General features: G+C 39.8%; 1 protein-coding gene across 5 annotated transcripts in view; it reads left to right on the top strand.

Moving 5' to 3' along the window:
* Window positions 1-16,091, top strand: part of PHACTR2 (phosphatase and actin regulator 2) — a 291,648-nt gene that overhangs the window by 64,109 nt on the left and 211,448 nt on the right. The window contains exon 1 of one of the 5 annotated variants that reach the window (XM_070461306.1): window positions 11,641-11,890. The exons of the other annotated variants lie outside the window; for them this stretch is intronic. Within the exon in view, the coding sequence (XP_070317407.1) occupies window positions 11,878-11,890 (13 nt within the window). The 5' untranslated portion in view covers window positions 11,641-11,877. Of the gene's footprint in view, window positions 1-11,640; window positions 11,891-16,091 lie in introns of those variants that run through there. 5 annotated transcript variants of the gene reach the window in all.

Raw genomic sequence — 16,091 nt, 5'->3', positions numbered from 1 at the left:
CCTGGTTTATTCAGTTGAGCTCAGTGTAATCACAAGGATCCTCATAATAGGGAGGCAAAAAGATCAGGCGTGGAGAAGGCAACGGGACAGCAGAAATAAAGATTAGAGTGATAACAGCCACAAGCCAAGGAAGAGGCAAAGAGTGCTTTCTCCCCTGGAGCCTCCAGAAGGCCAGTCAAGTCATCACTTTAATTTCAGCCACATAAAACCTTGTTTCACCCTTCTGACCCCTGGAACTGTATGTATAAATTTAGGTTGTTATAAGCCACTAAGTTTGTGGTGATTTATTACAGTGGCAACAGGAAGCTAATACAGACAAAAAGACAATGGAGAGAGCAGGTAGAGCAGGCAGTCATAGGATGGCTAATTTCTTTTCTAAGAACAACCGCATGGGCTCCCCGTCTTGGCCCATTTCCCTGCTGCTCTTTCAGAACCTGCTTAAACCCTGATTGTTACCAGTGCCTTTCTTTGTCTTGCTTTTTTTTTATCCGATGGCACCCAGAAACTTTTCTAAGTAACTTGGAGGAATCACTCGGCCTTCCAGACCTCAAAGATTGCAGCTAGATGTTTCCTGTGGTCCTAATGAGTCCTTCTAGAACTGTTTAGATGGCTGCTGTTTCTCACTATTCTCTGTGCCAGGTTTAGTGGGTTAAGTAGTAAGCACATGAGACTAGTCCCTAGTAATTAAACTTAGATGGGATCTTATCCCTCACTCCCTTGGAACAGTCATGTTAGTGGGGAGAGTCAAAGAACTTAGTCCCCAGTTCAATCAGCCAGGCATTTATTGTTACCACCTTGTGTACTCAGCACTTTGCTCTAGGTGTCCTGGGTTGATATGAAAAACTCAGGTCATCTGCTGCTCTCCTCAATGAGGGCCTGGATGAGAAGATAGAAGGAGCATAGAGAAAAAGAATCATTGCCCCAATTGAGCTGAAGACTAAATACGTATCAGTACTTACCAACTCTTTACTAATAAATGCCAAAGTGTACTTTTGAAGGAGGTGACCAAATTTTTGTTGGGCCCTTTAAAGAGATCAGGCAGAATTTGATGATTGAGTGAAAAGAAGTGACCAGTGCTTTTGAGGCATGGTGGGATTCGCCTGTTAGTGAAATGCATGTGCCTGGACCACAGTATTTATTTCTACCCATCACTTATCTAGTCACATATTCATTCTAAAGATAATCGTGCAGCATTAGTACTGTTTTTTCAGAGCTATGAGGAAGAATGACCAGACCCCTCCTTTCGTGGACTGTGTCTTGCAGTAGATGTAATCAGAACATGTTTAATAAGGAATTATGCAAGTTAAGAAACACCTTATCACTCAAGAAATGTTAGCCACTTAATTTAAGTCATGGAGAGCCCAAAGCACTTTGTTGCATGAATCCCAGAGAGGTATCCCATGAAAACACTTTTTGGTTGCAAAGTGATGTTTCCTGTGCCAGCCTGTAGGAACAGCTCATTTAGATCTAGCCTGAAACATATCCATGTCTCCAAGCTGTACAAATAGCTGGAATATCCCACCCTTTCTTTACAAAACTATGGTTCAGGAAAGGATTTGAGAGGTCATGAATCCGTTCTGCTGGCTTAGACACAGATGCTTTCAAGAGGCAGGTCGCAAAGGTGTGTGCAGGTCAGTGTAATACAATAGGGAGTGGTGGGGACTTTGGCAGACTCAGAGCATGTGACTTATCTTAGATTCTGGGGTTCGATCTGGCCAAAGCATCATGTTAGCGGGCCAGATTTGATTAGACTTGATAGCCCTTGATTGCTCATCCAGGAAAACAGTAGTCTGACCCTTTCTGCAAGCCTGACAAAGACAATCATCTCTGTCAGTTTGGGTGGCAGGCTGCCTCCAGTCAGCCACCTGCCAGCACCTGCCAGCCATCTGTTAGTTGGAGAGAACTTGCTCTCTAGTTGAAGGGGGCACTCATCATGCTTTCAGCTGAGTGGTGAATTGTGGGCAGAACTTGAGGCTGTATATTGCTGGAGCAGACTCTGAGTCAGTTCTTCCTCTTGTTTGCTTGTTTTTATAACAGTCAACTCATCCACAAGCATTGATAACTGCCCTTTAAGCCACCCTTTTGGCTGATGGATGGAGTTAGGACCTGTCTTTTGCCAACAGCTCAGTACCGATCAGACAGTTGCCTTCCTCTACATTCCAGTGACCTGGTTGTTTTGCAGCCTATTCAGTGATTTTTTTTGAGAATTGGCCATAATAAAGTAGGTGGAAAGTTCCTGAAAACTATTTTTAAAAATCCTTAAAGTGATAAATACATCGATCTAGATAGTGGTAAGCATATATCATTCTGCTATAACTTAATAGATTTATAAGATAGTCTCCCTTCAGAAATAATTTTTAAATGCAGCTCTCTCCTGGAATTTAGAAGGAGGGCTCATATGTCTCTTTTCAGGCAGAAATTCTACCATGCTTATTTTCATATCAACACTGTTGAGTATTATTGAAGACTAAGAGATTTCTTTTTTTGTGAGGCATGAAAGATTAGCTTTAAACATTTTATTAGTCAAATTGAGACATAAACTGGCAGCCTTAAAAGAAATTTTTCATAGACAACACACTTATGGTTACCAAATGTGAAATGGGAAAGGGAGGGATAAATTGGGAGTATGGGATTAACTGATATATACCACTATATATAAAATAGGTAACCAACAAGGACCTATTGTATAGCACGTGGAACTATATCCAGTATCTTTACTTACAATGAATTAAAAATGAATTAAGTAAAATATTAGTATAAGCAAGCTAAATAGTATTATATTTTGTATGGTAATCTGCAAAAGTAGAGTGCCACAAGTTTCATGTGCTCCTAGGTTGTTGGAGAAAGTTTTATATAGACAAGGTGAGAAGGATATAATTCCTTGAATGAAGAAAGAAAAGTGATCCAGCGAGTGATAGGAGAGTAAAGGCATCTGGGAGTTCAGTGACCAACAGAGAGAAAAGGATATATAGATTTCTTGCATGGTAACAGCAGCAGGATATCAAACACAACAACAACAAACAACAACAAAGTCAAAAAACAAAGAGAAGAATTAGGAATAGCACACGGAATTTGCATGGGCGGGGTCTGTGCTGCAGATGCCTGACAAGCAGGGTGCTGTAGTAATCTAAGTCAGAACAAAATTAACATGTTTTCTCAATGTATGTGTGCTTGGTAATTGAGAAGTTACGTTTCTTGCCTGGTGGCTCAGATGGTAAAGAATCTGCCTGAAGTGCAGACCACCCGGATTCGATCCCTGCCTGGGTCAGGAAAATTCCCTGGAGGAGGAAATGGCAGCCCACTCCCCAGTATTCTTGCCTGGTGAACTCCGTGGATGGGCTACAGTCCATGAGGTCGCAAAGAGCTGAACATGACCGAGCGACTAACACACACCTTTTTTTTTGCCTTCTATACTAATACTGATGTATCATGTATATTATGTAACATAAAAACACAGCATTTTAAAGTCCAGAATCAAGGTGAAATCACCGATATTTCAGAAATAATAAAAATTTATTAATAAAGCAAAAGTCTTATGGACAAAATTATTTATTTTCAATGAAGGCAATGATTGAGTGTGGATCATTTTTTTAAAAATCTTGGTTTAATACTTGAAGAAATAGCAAGTCCATTATTTGATTCTCAGTGAGTTTGTTGTGATTCTTGGCTTTAATGGCAATCAGGGTTGAAAAGATATCTGAGTTGAAAAAGTGCATCATTGACTGAGCTTGTTAAATCATGATTCAGTCCCATCAACTTTTCATGCGGAGATCTTGGTTGAAATTCAGCTAGTAAATGACTTTCTCCCCTGTTGTCATTGGTTATTCTTGAAAGCTAATCAGTATGTGTTGCACAATTATGTTAGCAAATGAGTTAAAAATCCACTAAAATTCTTCATTTGAAACCTTTTAAAACCAAATTATGAATTTGATTTCCTAAATTTGCACCAACTTTATATAGAACTATTTACAGTATGTTTCAAGTCTGACATACAGAAAAGTGAAAGTGCCAAGAAAATCTGTATGTTAAATATCATTATAGCTTTATAGTTTATCTTTTATACAAAAAGCAATGTTAATAGACATTTTTGTATTTTCTTCCTTCAAAACAGTGGGACCACTTTGTACCTCCCCACTGTGCAATTCAGTTGATTTTAGAGATTTGAGCTAAGTAACCAAACTATTTCTGTTCTTTTAGTGGTTTTTCCTAACTTTTACAAAACATATATAACTACAAATTTATCTACCAATTTAAAATTTAAATCTAAAGTTATTCACTGTTTCTCTTTTCTTTTCACATTTTAAGTTCTCATGGAACATCTCCCCTTATTTTGTTATGTTCATCCTGTTTGACTTCTGTTTTGCAGATGTTTTGTGAATTATAAAATTACTGTTTTGTAATCAATAGTTGTTTAAATATGCAAATACATATTATCAGTTTATTACGCGTTATTTTTTTTTATCCTGTTCCTTCTCTCTGGGTTGACTTTTCATCTCACTAAATTGCATCCTTTTAGTAATTTTTAGTTTCTGTGTCTGTATCTAGGAATGTATCAATGTTTTAGTCATGAGCAGTAGTAAAGCTGGGTATACAGTTCAAGGTTGACATTTATTTTCTTTCAGCCTCTTGTCTTCTGGCATCTGCCATTGATGATAAGAAGTCTCCGTTGGTCTGAGTGTCATGACTCTCTTTCATTTCCAAGATTTCCTGTAAGTTGTTTTCCACATCCATCTACTATTGTCCCATAGCCACCTGTTTTCTTTTCCTATTTGTTTTTGATAGAGGTCATCCCTTCATTGTCTCTTTGATAAACAGGGTCATTAAAAAAATCTTTATGAGACTTCCATGGCATTGATATTATTAATACTGAAATCATATTTTATTGGTTATTTTATTTACTTGCTCTGTCAAATTTTGGATTTTTGGAATTCCAAATATTTGGAATTCAGCTTGTGCATTCGAGTGGAAGGTCTTTTTTAAAAATTATTTGCCTTGTTGGTTTTGGTTTCAACTCTTTCCGTCTCTAATAGTGTTATGATGTGAAGTTGCCTCCACCTTGTTCCTCTGGTCCTTCAGTCTAGAGTCAGCACTTCCTAATGACTTTGGAGGCTCCTGCTCTATTTTGAGGGGATATTGCAGATCTCATATTGTGGGAGACAGCATGAAGCTTATTTTGTTCTTGCTTGTGAGGGTTTATCCTCTCTCCACCCACCCAAGCTTTATAAAGTCTTGGCTTCTGGAAATAAGTCAACAGCCATTTTTAAACTTTCTTTCTTGAGTCAAGGAGCCCCTTTCAAGCAGAGCCTGGCTCTGACCCCTCCTTTCTTAAGTGGAGCTCTTTTTAAGCCATCACCACAAAGGAGCCAAGCGCCTGGCCTCCGGCCCCTGCTTTTGCCCCTTGAGCACAGCACGGCTCAGCGGCTCAGTCAGTGCTTTGAGCTTTCCACTGCTTTCTAATTCATGGAAATGGTTATGGAGCTTCTCCAGCCCAGCTGTGACTTACCTACTTAATGTTTGTCACATTACTGTGTCTTTGGTGTTCTGGACCAAAAGTCCAAACCTATCAGAAGACTATCTGGTGGTTATAGCTCATCAACCTTGAATATTCATTGGATGGACTAATGCTGAAGCCGAAGCTCCAATCCTTTGGCCACCTGATGTGAAGAGCTGACTCATTGGAAAAGACTCGATGCTGGGAAAGATTGATGGCAGCGGAAGGGGTAACAGAGAATGAGATGACTGGATGGCATCACAGGCTCAATGGACATGAGTTTGAGCAAACTCCAGGGGGCAGTGAAGGATAGGAAGACTGGCGTGCTGCAGTCCATGCAAAGAGTCAGACAAGACTTAGCAACTGAATAACAACAGCTATTGCTCATCAAGGTCTAGATGCCAGCTGAAGTTCTAAGTTTGTTGAAAAGTTCCCTGTCCTCTGCATTTAGATGTTATTAAAGTTTGTGTGAATGGAAGTCATAATCTAAGGATCATGTATAAGGAAGGAGAAGCAAAAGGTAACAAGTCATTCAGAAGACCCCTCCCCACACCCTCACCTTACAGTAGAAGAGAAATCTCTAAAGGAGAATGGTTAGGAATAATAAAAAACATATATGTGTCAAGTAAATATTGTCCTAAAATCTGGATAATGTAACATTAGATAAATGTCTAGTGTTTTTCTGCCCAAATCTTCCTGGAAATAATTTCTGTTGCAGAACTTCATCCTATGAACTTTTTTTTTTTTTTTAATAGTTCAGGGATTGGGTTTAGTACTTAGGAGAGTTATAAATCCAAGCACTTTATTCATCAAAACTATCTGTGTCCCACAGCTGTTCTTGTCAGAGCAGTGGCAAGAATCTTTTCAGAACAGAATTCCAGTAGGGACTGGAAGCAAGCTTGACTGTTTCCTAATTGGTAGTTGATATTTCAGTACTTCTTTCTTTGGATGAATCAAGAGATGACAGGCTGACCACGGTGTCCCAGAGATCAGCTGAGCCAAGCAGCATTACGACCTGGGAAATTTCTTCTCTAATTCTTCTGTTCTAAGGAACAAAGTTTAACATTATAAGAGAAGGATCCCAATTAGCCCTGAAAGCCAAAGCATATTTGAAGCCTGTAGTTCTGGAGTTATTAGACCTCCTGGAAAAGACTTTCTGCTTCTAGTTCTGCACTGTCTTTATTTGAACAGCTCTTGGTACACCTGGGCTCACATTCCAGTCAGAAGAAGTAGAGTGTGGTTGACACCATTTCTTCCCTATGTCCCCAGCACACGAAAGCACCTGCTAGGAAAGTTGAGAAATAATATGAAACAATATGAAAGGTACAAACTTTCGGTTATAAGGTAAGTAAGTCCTGGAAGGTAAAGTACAATCTTTGACTGTAATTAATCTGGCTGTGTGGTGTATTGAAAGTTGTAAGAGAGTGGATCACAAGTTCTTATCACAGGGAAAAAAACCACTTTTTTCTTTTGTATCTATATGAGAGTATGCAGTATGTGTAGGTCATTATTCTGTGGGCTTCCCTGGGGGCTCAGATGGTAAAGAAACTGCCTGCAATGCAAGAGACCTGGGTCCGATCTCTGAGTTAGGAAGATCCCCTGGAGGAGGGCAAGGCAACACACTCCAGTATTCTTGCCTGGAGAATCCACATGGACAGAGGAGCCTGGTGGGCTACAGTCCATGGGTGTTACAAAGAGCTGGACACGACTGAGCAAATAAGCACAGCACAGCATTATGCTGTACATCGTAAACTAAGTGCTTTATCAATGATATCTCAATAACACTGGGTGACGGGTGAAGAAATAATGTCAAATAAAGAGAACTTCTCTGGGAAGCCAAGACAGCTTTGAAATGGAAACGGAGAGAGGCTAATAGACTTTTGTTTGGTTTTAAAACAATTGTGTTTATTTATTTTTGGCTGTGCCGGGTCTCTGTTGCTGCGCAGGCTTTTCTCTAGTCGTGGTATGCAGGCTCCTCTTTGTGGCGGCTTTCCTGCTCTAGAGCTCTGACTCTGCACCAGCTCAGAGCTGTGGCCCACGGACTTCACTGTTCCGTGGCTTGTGGGATCTTCCCAGGCCAGGGATCGAACTCATGTCTCCAGCATCGGCAGGTGGATTCTTTACCACTGAGCCACCAGGGAAGCTTGTTCTGTTTTCTTGCCAAAGATGTGATACTAGCCAGGTGATCACCAGGTGCTTGGCGATACATTTGAAGGTGCTGGACACCATTGGTGGCCTTGCTCCTGCTACCTCGGCTGTCCAGGCCTGGAGGAGTCACAAACACCTCCCAACCCATCTCAGGCAAACAGTTCTTAGAAAACCCTGCGGGTAGGCTATAACCTTCTTTCTGCAAGTGGGAGAGCAAGGAGGGTGGGGTTTGTTGTTTTGTTTTTGTTTTTTTTTTGGATGCAGGTACTCCAGATTACCACTGGGCTCAAACAAATGAGTCTGATGCTAAGAAAGCTGAGGAATAGAGACAATGGGACAGTTAATAAAAACAGGAACTAAGTCTATCTTAAAACCTGATGTATAGCATCACTCCTTTTGATGCTGCTACTATGCCATACAGTATCTTCAGGACCATTAGAAAGGGCCTGCTTTGTATTCGGGTGTTTCCCAACTAGAGCATATTATTTGTGGGTCTGAATTAAATGAGTGGAGCGACTGAGTTCTCTCTGGAGCTTGAGGAAAACGTTCCATTCACCTTGCTTTTCCATTGTTATGCTGGCATCTTCTGATTCTGGGTCAGGGCAGTTGTGGTACTGATGGCAAGATCAGGGATACCTGAAGCTGATGAGTCGTTAGCAATTGGTGCAGGTTTTAAATGGCCTGATTGGTTTTTTGTTTTACTTTTGTTTTCGGTTTTAATTTTTTATTTTATATTGGAGTATAGCTGGTTAACAATATCATGATAGTTTCAGGTGGATAGCAAAGAGACTCAGCCATATGTACACATGTATTCCCCCAGACTTCCCTATTGGCCTGATTCTTAATAGTCATGCAACGTTAATTTCATTATTTCTTGACATCTTTCTATGTTGCTTGTCCCTTGTTTATCTCTTATGACATCAGTAGTTAGAGAGGATCAAGCACTTAGCAGGTGAGGGAGGGAGATTGTGAGCTGCTAAATAAGGAAGATGATCCTGGAGTAAAATAATAGAAAAGATTATTTTCTACTATTTTAAATTGCAAAAATGTAGTGAAGGACCATAGTTCCTCATCTGAAACCCTTGGAATCAGGTGTGTTTCCAAATTCAAAATTTTTACATTTTAAAAAGGTAGGAGAATGCATATAACATATGTTATGTTATATATTATATATCATCCCCAGCAGTGTCTGGACAGATTGCCATACCTGTAACATTAAATTTTCTGAATCAAAATATGTTATTCACTCTAAGTGGGGTTTGTAAAGTTTTTAAATAGCCCAGTCAGTTGTGAACCCCAAATGCATTTTGGAGCCAAACTTTAAAAAAAATTAAGATTTTCAGAACTTTCTGGACTTTATCATTGTGTATAAAAGATTATGGGATCTTATGTAAACCACATTATAGCTAAACAGAGTTTAATAGTCTGTTCTTAGAACCTAATCAATGTTTACAAGAAAAAGTGTTTTTCAAATAACCAACAAAACAAACTTTAAAAAAAATTTATTTTTCAATGAAGTATAGTTGATTTATTGTGTTGTGCTAGTGTCGAGTATATAGCAAAGTGATTCGGTTGTACATACTTATATGTTTATACATTGTTGTTGTTTGGTTCCTAAGTTGTCCCCCACTCTTTTGTGACCCCATGGACTGCAGCCCTCCAGGTTTCTCTGTCCATGCAAGAATGCCCAGGCAAGAATAGTGGAGTGGGTTGCCATTTTCTTCTCCAGGGCATCTTCCTGACCTAGAGTTAGAACCCTTGTCTCCTGCATTGGCAAGCAGATTCTTTACCACTGAGCCACCAGGGAAGTCCATATATGTATACATATATGTATATATATGTATATGTGTATATATATACATATATGTATGTCTATATATGCATACATATATGTATATATGTGTATTCTTTTTCAGATTCTTTTCTCATACAGATTATTATGAAATATTGAGCAGAGTTCCCTGCACTATACAGTAGGTCCTTGCTGGTTGTCTGTTTTATATGGGGATGTGTATATGTTAATTCCAAACTCCTCATTAGTCCCTCCTCCCACCTTTCCCCTTTGATGACCATAGGTTTGTTCCCTGTGTGAGTCTGTTTCTAAAACACACTTCTAGAGCACAGTCTGTTTGTACTCTGGGGACTGAGTGTATTAAAAATAGTCAACTCACACACTGAACTCTGTGCGAAGATCCCATGTTTGTTGTTTAGTCGCTCAGTTGTGTCTGACTCTTATGCGACCCTATATACTCTAGCCCACCAGGCTCCTCTGTCTGTGGGATTCTCCAGGCAAGAATACAGGAGTCGTTGCCATTTCCTGCCCCAGGGGATATTCCCGATCAAGGGATTGAACCCACATCTTTTGCATTGCAGGCAGATTCTTTACCACTGGGTCACCAGGGAAGCCTGAGAGTTAATATGAATATATTCCTATCAGTTAGCATGCATGACGAACAGATGACACTTCTGAGCTATTCCTTACCAAAATCTCAAACTTCGTAATATACCTTCTCTCTCATTTAGCTTTTGTATTTCCCTAACTCTTCTTCTTTTTTTAATGGTAAGTTTGCCCTAGATTTTCTACAGACAACACTCATTCTGGATAGTTGATAGTCTTAATCAGGGCAGGTAGATGAGTTATGGAAGCCACAGTGATTTGAGTCTTCTGGGATCAAAGCAATTTTCAAAAACATATGAAGAATGGCTTTCTGAAATTAATCTAGTGATATATCCTCCAATTAGTGTGACAGAATTAAAATAAAGGGGATAAAAATCTCAGGGCAAAATCACTGAGAAATGCAGCTTTTCTTTGAGGAAAATATATGTTCTATCACAAATGAAGTATATCACCTAAACAGTACAGAAACCTCAAATCTATAAGTAAGTTTGGTGACATTAAAAACAAAAATACTTAGAAACTGTGGAAATAGAAGCCCAGATTGTAAATAATTTGCAACTTGTTTGTTGCTAGGAGTTCTAGTGGCATCAAGAAATACTAAATAAATGAATTGCTTTTTAAAATTTAACAATACAGGGGGTTTGATAACACTCCAACTGCTTTTTGAAAACTTGTGAAAATAAAAAACCTGTAGAGCCTTACTATACTGTGGAGTCATTGTTTCATAGGTTAAATGAGGCCATTCTAGTTTTTTTCCTATAGCTGAGAAAATACAGTAAACAGAATTGTGCTCTCCCCAGATTCTAATATAACAGCCTCAGGGCATGGCCCGTGATTGTTTCAGCACTCCGTCCATTTTAGGCTCTGACTCTGGAGGAAGCAGTGCAGTGTCTGGTGGCTTTGAGGGTCGTCTTTATATAGCCAAATTAAAGAAAAGGAATGAGATGGACTTTCTTGTGTTAGTAACTGTATTTTTCTTGATCGTCAAATTTCTATTACTTTGATGGCTACAGATTGTAACAGACTATAGGATTCCCCTGGCATCTTTTGACAATTATTTCTTCTGTTGTTAGTGACATTTAGGGAGATCCATTTGAATTTCTCTGTTAACACAGGTGGGCAGAAATTCTGACCAGAAATAGGAACACGAATCTTGATGAAAACATAACCAAAATGAAATGAAAATACTTACCTTATTAGCATGTATGCAGAGCAGAAATATTACAGATAGCCTTTATTTTAGAATGCTGGATCTGCTGTTCCTTGCCCACCCCCAACAGCAACAACAATAACCGAAAATAAACTTTAAAATTCTAAATGGAAAAGTTGCCCAGTCATCCAGTGATGTCAGTGATAAAGGCTGGACCACGTTTAGATGAGTCCCCCACGAAGGATAATTTATTGCATTTTTTTTAAGATTTCTTTTTACCTTTTAATTATCTGTGCCCCTTCCTATTCACGTTTGCTCTGGCATCTTTTGGAAAAGCACTGTGCTCTGTGTAGTGTGTGCACTGCTTTTCGGAAATGTGCAATACACTCCACATTGCAGTGATTTTTTTTTTTTCCCTCCCTTGCTTGGAACAGAGGTGAACACCCCAGTGGATTCAAGTCCCTACTTGATAGGCTCAGTGGCTCTTAATCAGCCCGTAATGGAGCTAATGGCTGTTTGTCATCCTTGGAGATATAAATTTCCTGGCGGTGTCTCCTGCAGACAGTGCATGAAGCATCCTCTGTGCGCCAGCAAGGACTGATAATCAGCAGAAGGGCAGGGTGCTTCGTTAGCCAGGAGAGGAGCCGGGCTTCCTAGCTGCCAAGCTCCAGAACTCGTCCCTCCTGAGACATGGACAAAACCGGTAGGTAAAGCAAGCATGTCCTTTTTCACAACCTCTGGGGCTCGTTTGCTGTCTCCATCCTTTGCTGAGGAAGGTTTGCCTATTTGTGGGTCTTATTCTGCCCTGAAAGGTTCAGGACCGGGAGCTATTCAATGCGTTAACCCTGCTGCATTGTCCACAAGGCAATTAGCGTTTGCTTTCAAGTTCAGGAATTGGGAACGTGGATTGTAATTCCACATTCACCTTTTGGAAGACTGCACTGTTATTTCGGCTGCAGGCTTGTGTGCTTTGATTCTTTTGTGCTCCGAACAGTGAGTGAAAAGGGCATGTAGTGAATGATAAAACTAGTACTAAGGGCAGGAGGTGGGGGCAAAAAAGGTAGACGGTGTTAATGAGCCAAACAAAAATGTTTTTTCACTGTTACAAGATGTAGAGCGTCACAGCAGAAGAATTCTTGTGTCCGATGCTTAGTCTTCATGTTAGATGCAATGTAGGAAATGTCTCAGGATCGTCCGATATTTTAATTTCAGAGTACAGCCATCACGCACCTTTTAATAATGTGCTGGTTTTTAACGTCTTTACTTGACAGCTAGACATGCATGACTTCAGAAGTATTCTAATGCCAATCAAGTGATTAGCATTAAACTGCTTCTCAGGCAGAACTTTTCCTCTTGCCTTTGCTATATTGAACTTTTAGATGATAGACACTATGGGATTACTTCCTATTTCAGGGTTACTGACACTTAGCGCAGAATTCTCCCAACTGTGTTATGAATCCTCTGCCTCCTGAAGGGTATTAGTTCAGTTCTTCTGCTGGTGGCCGTTTTACAGAAACGCCTATAGCTCCTGAGATGCGGTCAGCTCTGCTAAGAGAATAATACACCATGTAAGGCACATTGTACACAGTAAGCCACCCCCCCCCATTTTTTTTGGAAAACATGTTTGTTTATGAAATGTAGCTGTTTCAGGGCTTGGCGCAGGTATTGCAGGCAAGCAGAAAATTTTGAAGACAGAGTGTTTTGAGGTCTTTTGTGAAATCACTTACCAGGAGTAAAACTCTGTGACTAAGATAATTTTGTATTTGAGGTGGAACGCATGGAAATAAATTGGGACACTACATATTTGGGATGAACAATGAGGGTTGTGAAAGAAACACATATTAGGGTGTGTGTGTGTGTGTGTGTGTGTGTGTGTGTGTGTGTGTGTGTGTGTGTGATAGTAGTAGTAGCAATGAGGAAGAGCCTGGGTTGATGCACATGCATTCTTCCCCGTCTTGATCATGAAAAAAATTTGCCATAGTGCTTATCATAAAAGCATGTAGATATGATATTCCATGACAAGTCACAATTTCAAGATCAACCAAACGCTTTTCTAGTTACAGCAGGAGAATGAGTAAAAAATAAATAAATAAACCCAAATCCCTAATTTAACCCCGTTTAAAACTCCTGCCACCCACAATTAATTATACTGATGTCCTGGCAGAATTATCACTTTAATTCAAGCAAATGCTTTTCTTAACTGACTCATATATTTATTTAAAGGCCATTTACGAAAAAGAAAGAAACTACTGTAGCAGACTTTTTGTAGGTTTAAAAAATTGCTAAAGGTTGTGATTTACTTTTTGGCTAACCATAGCTTAGGGGGATAAGTGTTGTCACAATTTTATACTTGATTATGGGTTTAAATGCCATTCATAAAATACCTCTGCCCCTGACACGTTTAAGAATATTTACGCACTGTGTCAAGTGGCTTTTAAAGCAGCAATTTCTATATCGTTTCAAATTTTAGGTGGAATCTCAGATTTGGATATGTATACCTATGAGTGGAATAACAGGATTTTAAGTAACATTTTTTAAATATTTCAGAAATAACTTCTTTCTTATAATGGTGAATTGGCTGCTACTGATCACTTTTCTTGGTTATTTCACGATGATGTAAGCAGCCTGTCTTATAGGAGGGCAATGTGAACATTCATTTCTCTCTCTCTCTCACACACACACACCCTTTCAATAAATTGTATTGACTATAAGGAAGGCATTTGAGATGGTACTGGTAAGTGGCCAAAAAGAAAAAAACCCTCAAATTTTCTTTAACATCATACCAAAATACCCAATTAACTTGGAATACTGCAATTTCTCCCATTTAATTTAAACAAGATAATGATGTTGTCTGCCTAAATTTTTCCCATCAGAGATGGGTTCAGACCCTGATTACAGAGGCCAGCAGTTAAGAGCTGAGCACCAGTCCTGTCGATTGGACCATCAGTTCTAAGGAGTCAGGCTTTCTTCCAGAAAGGCTTTCTGTGTTGGGATTTGGATAATTGTTAGAAAAAAAGCGCAACAATTACTACACATGAGCTGAGTGCCTCTGATTTATTCAGATCACACAGAGGCTGCATTAGAGATATTTGTGTGTCTTTTTTCTATAATTAACAAATATGAAAGGATGGCTGCCTGGGACTTCTGGCTCTTTCGATGAATAAATGTTCATTTCAGCAAGTCTGCCAGGGGTGAGTGTGTTCACCCTCTCCTCAGCAGCAAGAACTGACATTCCTACTATCTCTGAGAAGGAGACATCCCTTCCCCATAATTGCTGGCTTATGTATTCCTTTAAAAGCTTTTCCTGGAATAACAATAAAATATTTATCAAACAGTGTATGTGGAATATGTCAGGGCAGCCTTAACAATATCTAACATTTTCTTCTTTTTTTCCTTTTCATATGACTATCTCTTCATGTAAATTCTGTAACAACTCAGATGGATGGTCATTTTTATAAAAACAAGCCTATGATCACATCTTCAGTCCACATTGCTCTGTCCCTGCACTTGTGTTCCTTGGCTTCCTCTCTGCCTGGCCTTCATCAAATGACTGTCATGAATGAATGAGTTGTGGAGAGAGATGCTGAGGCAAAGCTGATTAGTCGTGTGTGATTAACCTCTGAAAAGCAATGGCTTGAAATCTGATTCTGCATTCTGCAGGGGCAGAGTAGTATAAGAAGTTCTGCAGCATGTGTGAACTAATTTTTCCTTCCTTGGAATCAAGATATTTCTGTGACCATGTGTGTCGAAAGAGGCACACTCATTCGGAGGGCAGGTGGCAGTTCTGAGAGCCCTAAGCCCTCATCTTACATCCTATTCAGTGGCTGAAGGGCTTCTGAGCCTTCATGTAGAATCCCTGAATGTGAGAGGTTCATAGTCTCTGATCTCCTTGCAAAAAAGACTGGAGGGTTGTTTGGGAACCGGATTGAAGGAAGGTTTACAATGGAGCCGTCAAGAGTGTCTGATAATCTGAGATGGACGTTGGTTCTGCCATCTGCTCTCCCAGTGACCATCAACAAGCTATATAAATTCTGTATGCATTGATTTGCTCATCTGTAAGTGCCAATAATAATTGTGCCCATCACATAGGATTGTCATGAAGAGAAATAAGATAACACATGTAAAGGTTTTGCTAACAATGGCTGGATTACGGCAGTGTTGAATGCATGCTGGTTGTTGAAAGAACCATCGGAAAAACTTGATGAACAAATGCACGCTCTAGTAGGGCGGCTCTAGCAGTGCAGTGGTGGAGTGGAAAGGCGGCAGTTATAGCAGAGGCCAGTCGGGTGGCTGTCCCAAGAGTGTGATTGGAAATTGACGTGGGTGGTGCCACGGGGGTGGGATTGAGGGCTGGCCTGGGTACAGATCGGTAGAGTGTGATGAGTGGATAGGGCAGGCAGAACTAGAAAACCTCTGAGGATTCTAGTTTTGAGAAACTAAGCCGTAGTCCTGTACGGTAGGAACACAAGAGGAATTTTAAGGGAAAAATAATGAGCTGCATCTTGAAATTGTTGCGTTTGAAACACCTCTGTGTGACCCACTAGTCTTAGTAATTTATGATGACTTTTTAATACAGTCAAAGGTATATATACACATACACACATACATAATTCCTTACGAAGCGTGGGTTTGAGATAATGCAGGATTATTTGCTTGTTTTTTACTGCCAATTTAAAATCTTTTCTATTTTGCATACGCGTTGTTTAGTTCAGCCTAGTGAACCCGAGAGCAGCTAATGCTTTCCTGTTTTTTCTCCACACACCTTGTGGGAGACCCTGTGGTATAGTAGAGAAAAAGGAGATTTTCAAATGCTTCTTGAAAATCTTTTCAACACAGATGGAGATAAGACCAGGCCCAGAGAAACATACCCCTAAGCACTGAAATAATTTAGGTAAAGGCCAGGC

The sequence above is a fragment of the Odocoileus virginianus genome, chromosome 34 (assembly GCF_023699985.2).
Source record: "Odocoileus virginianus isolate 20LAN1187 ecotype Illinois chromosome 34, Ovbor_1.2, whole genome shotgun sequence".
Lineage (NCBI taxonomy): Eukaryota > Metazoa > Chordata > Mammalia > Artiodactyla > Cervidae > Odocoileus > Odocoileus virginianus.
Note: the sequence above shows the minus strand (reverse complement) of the source record. Positions and strands in the feature narration are given on the sequence as shown.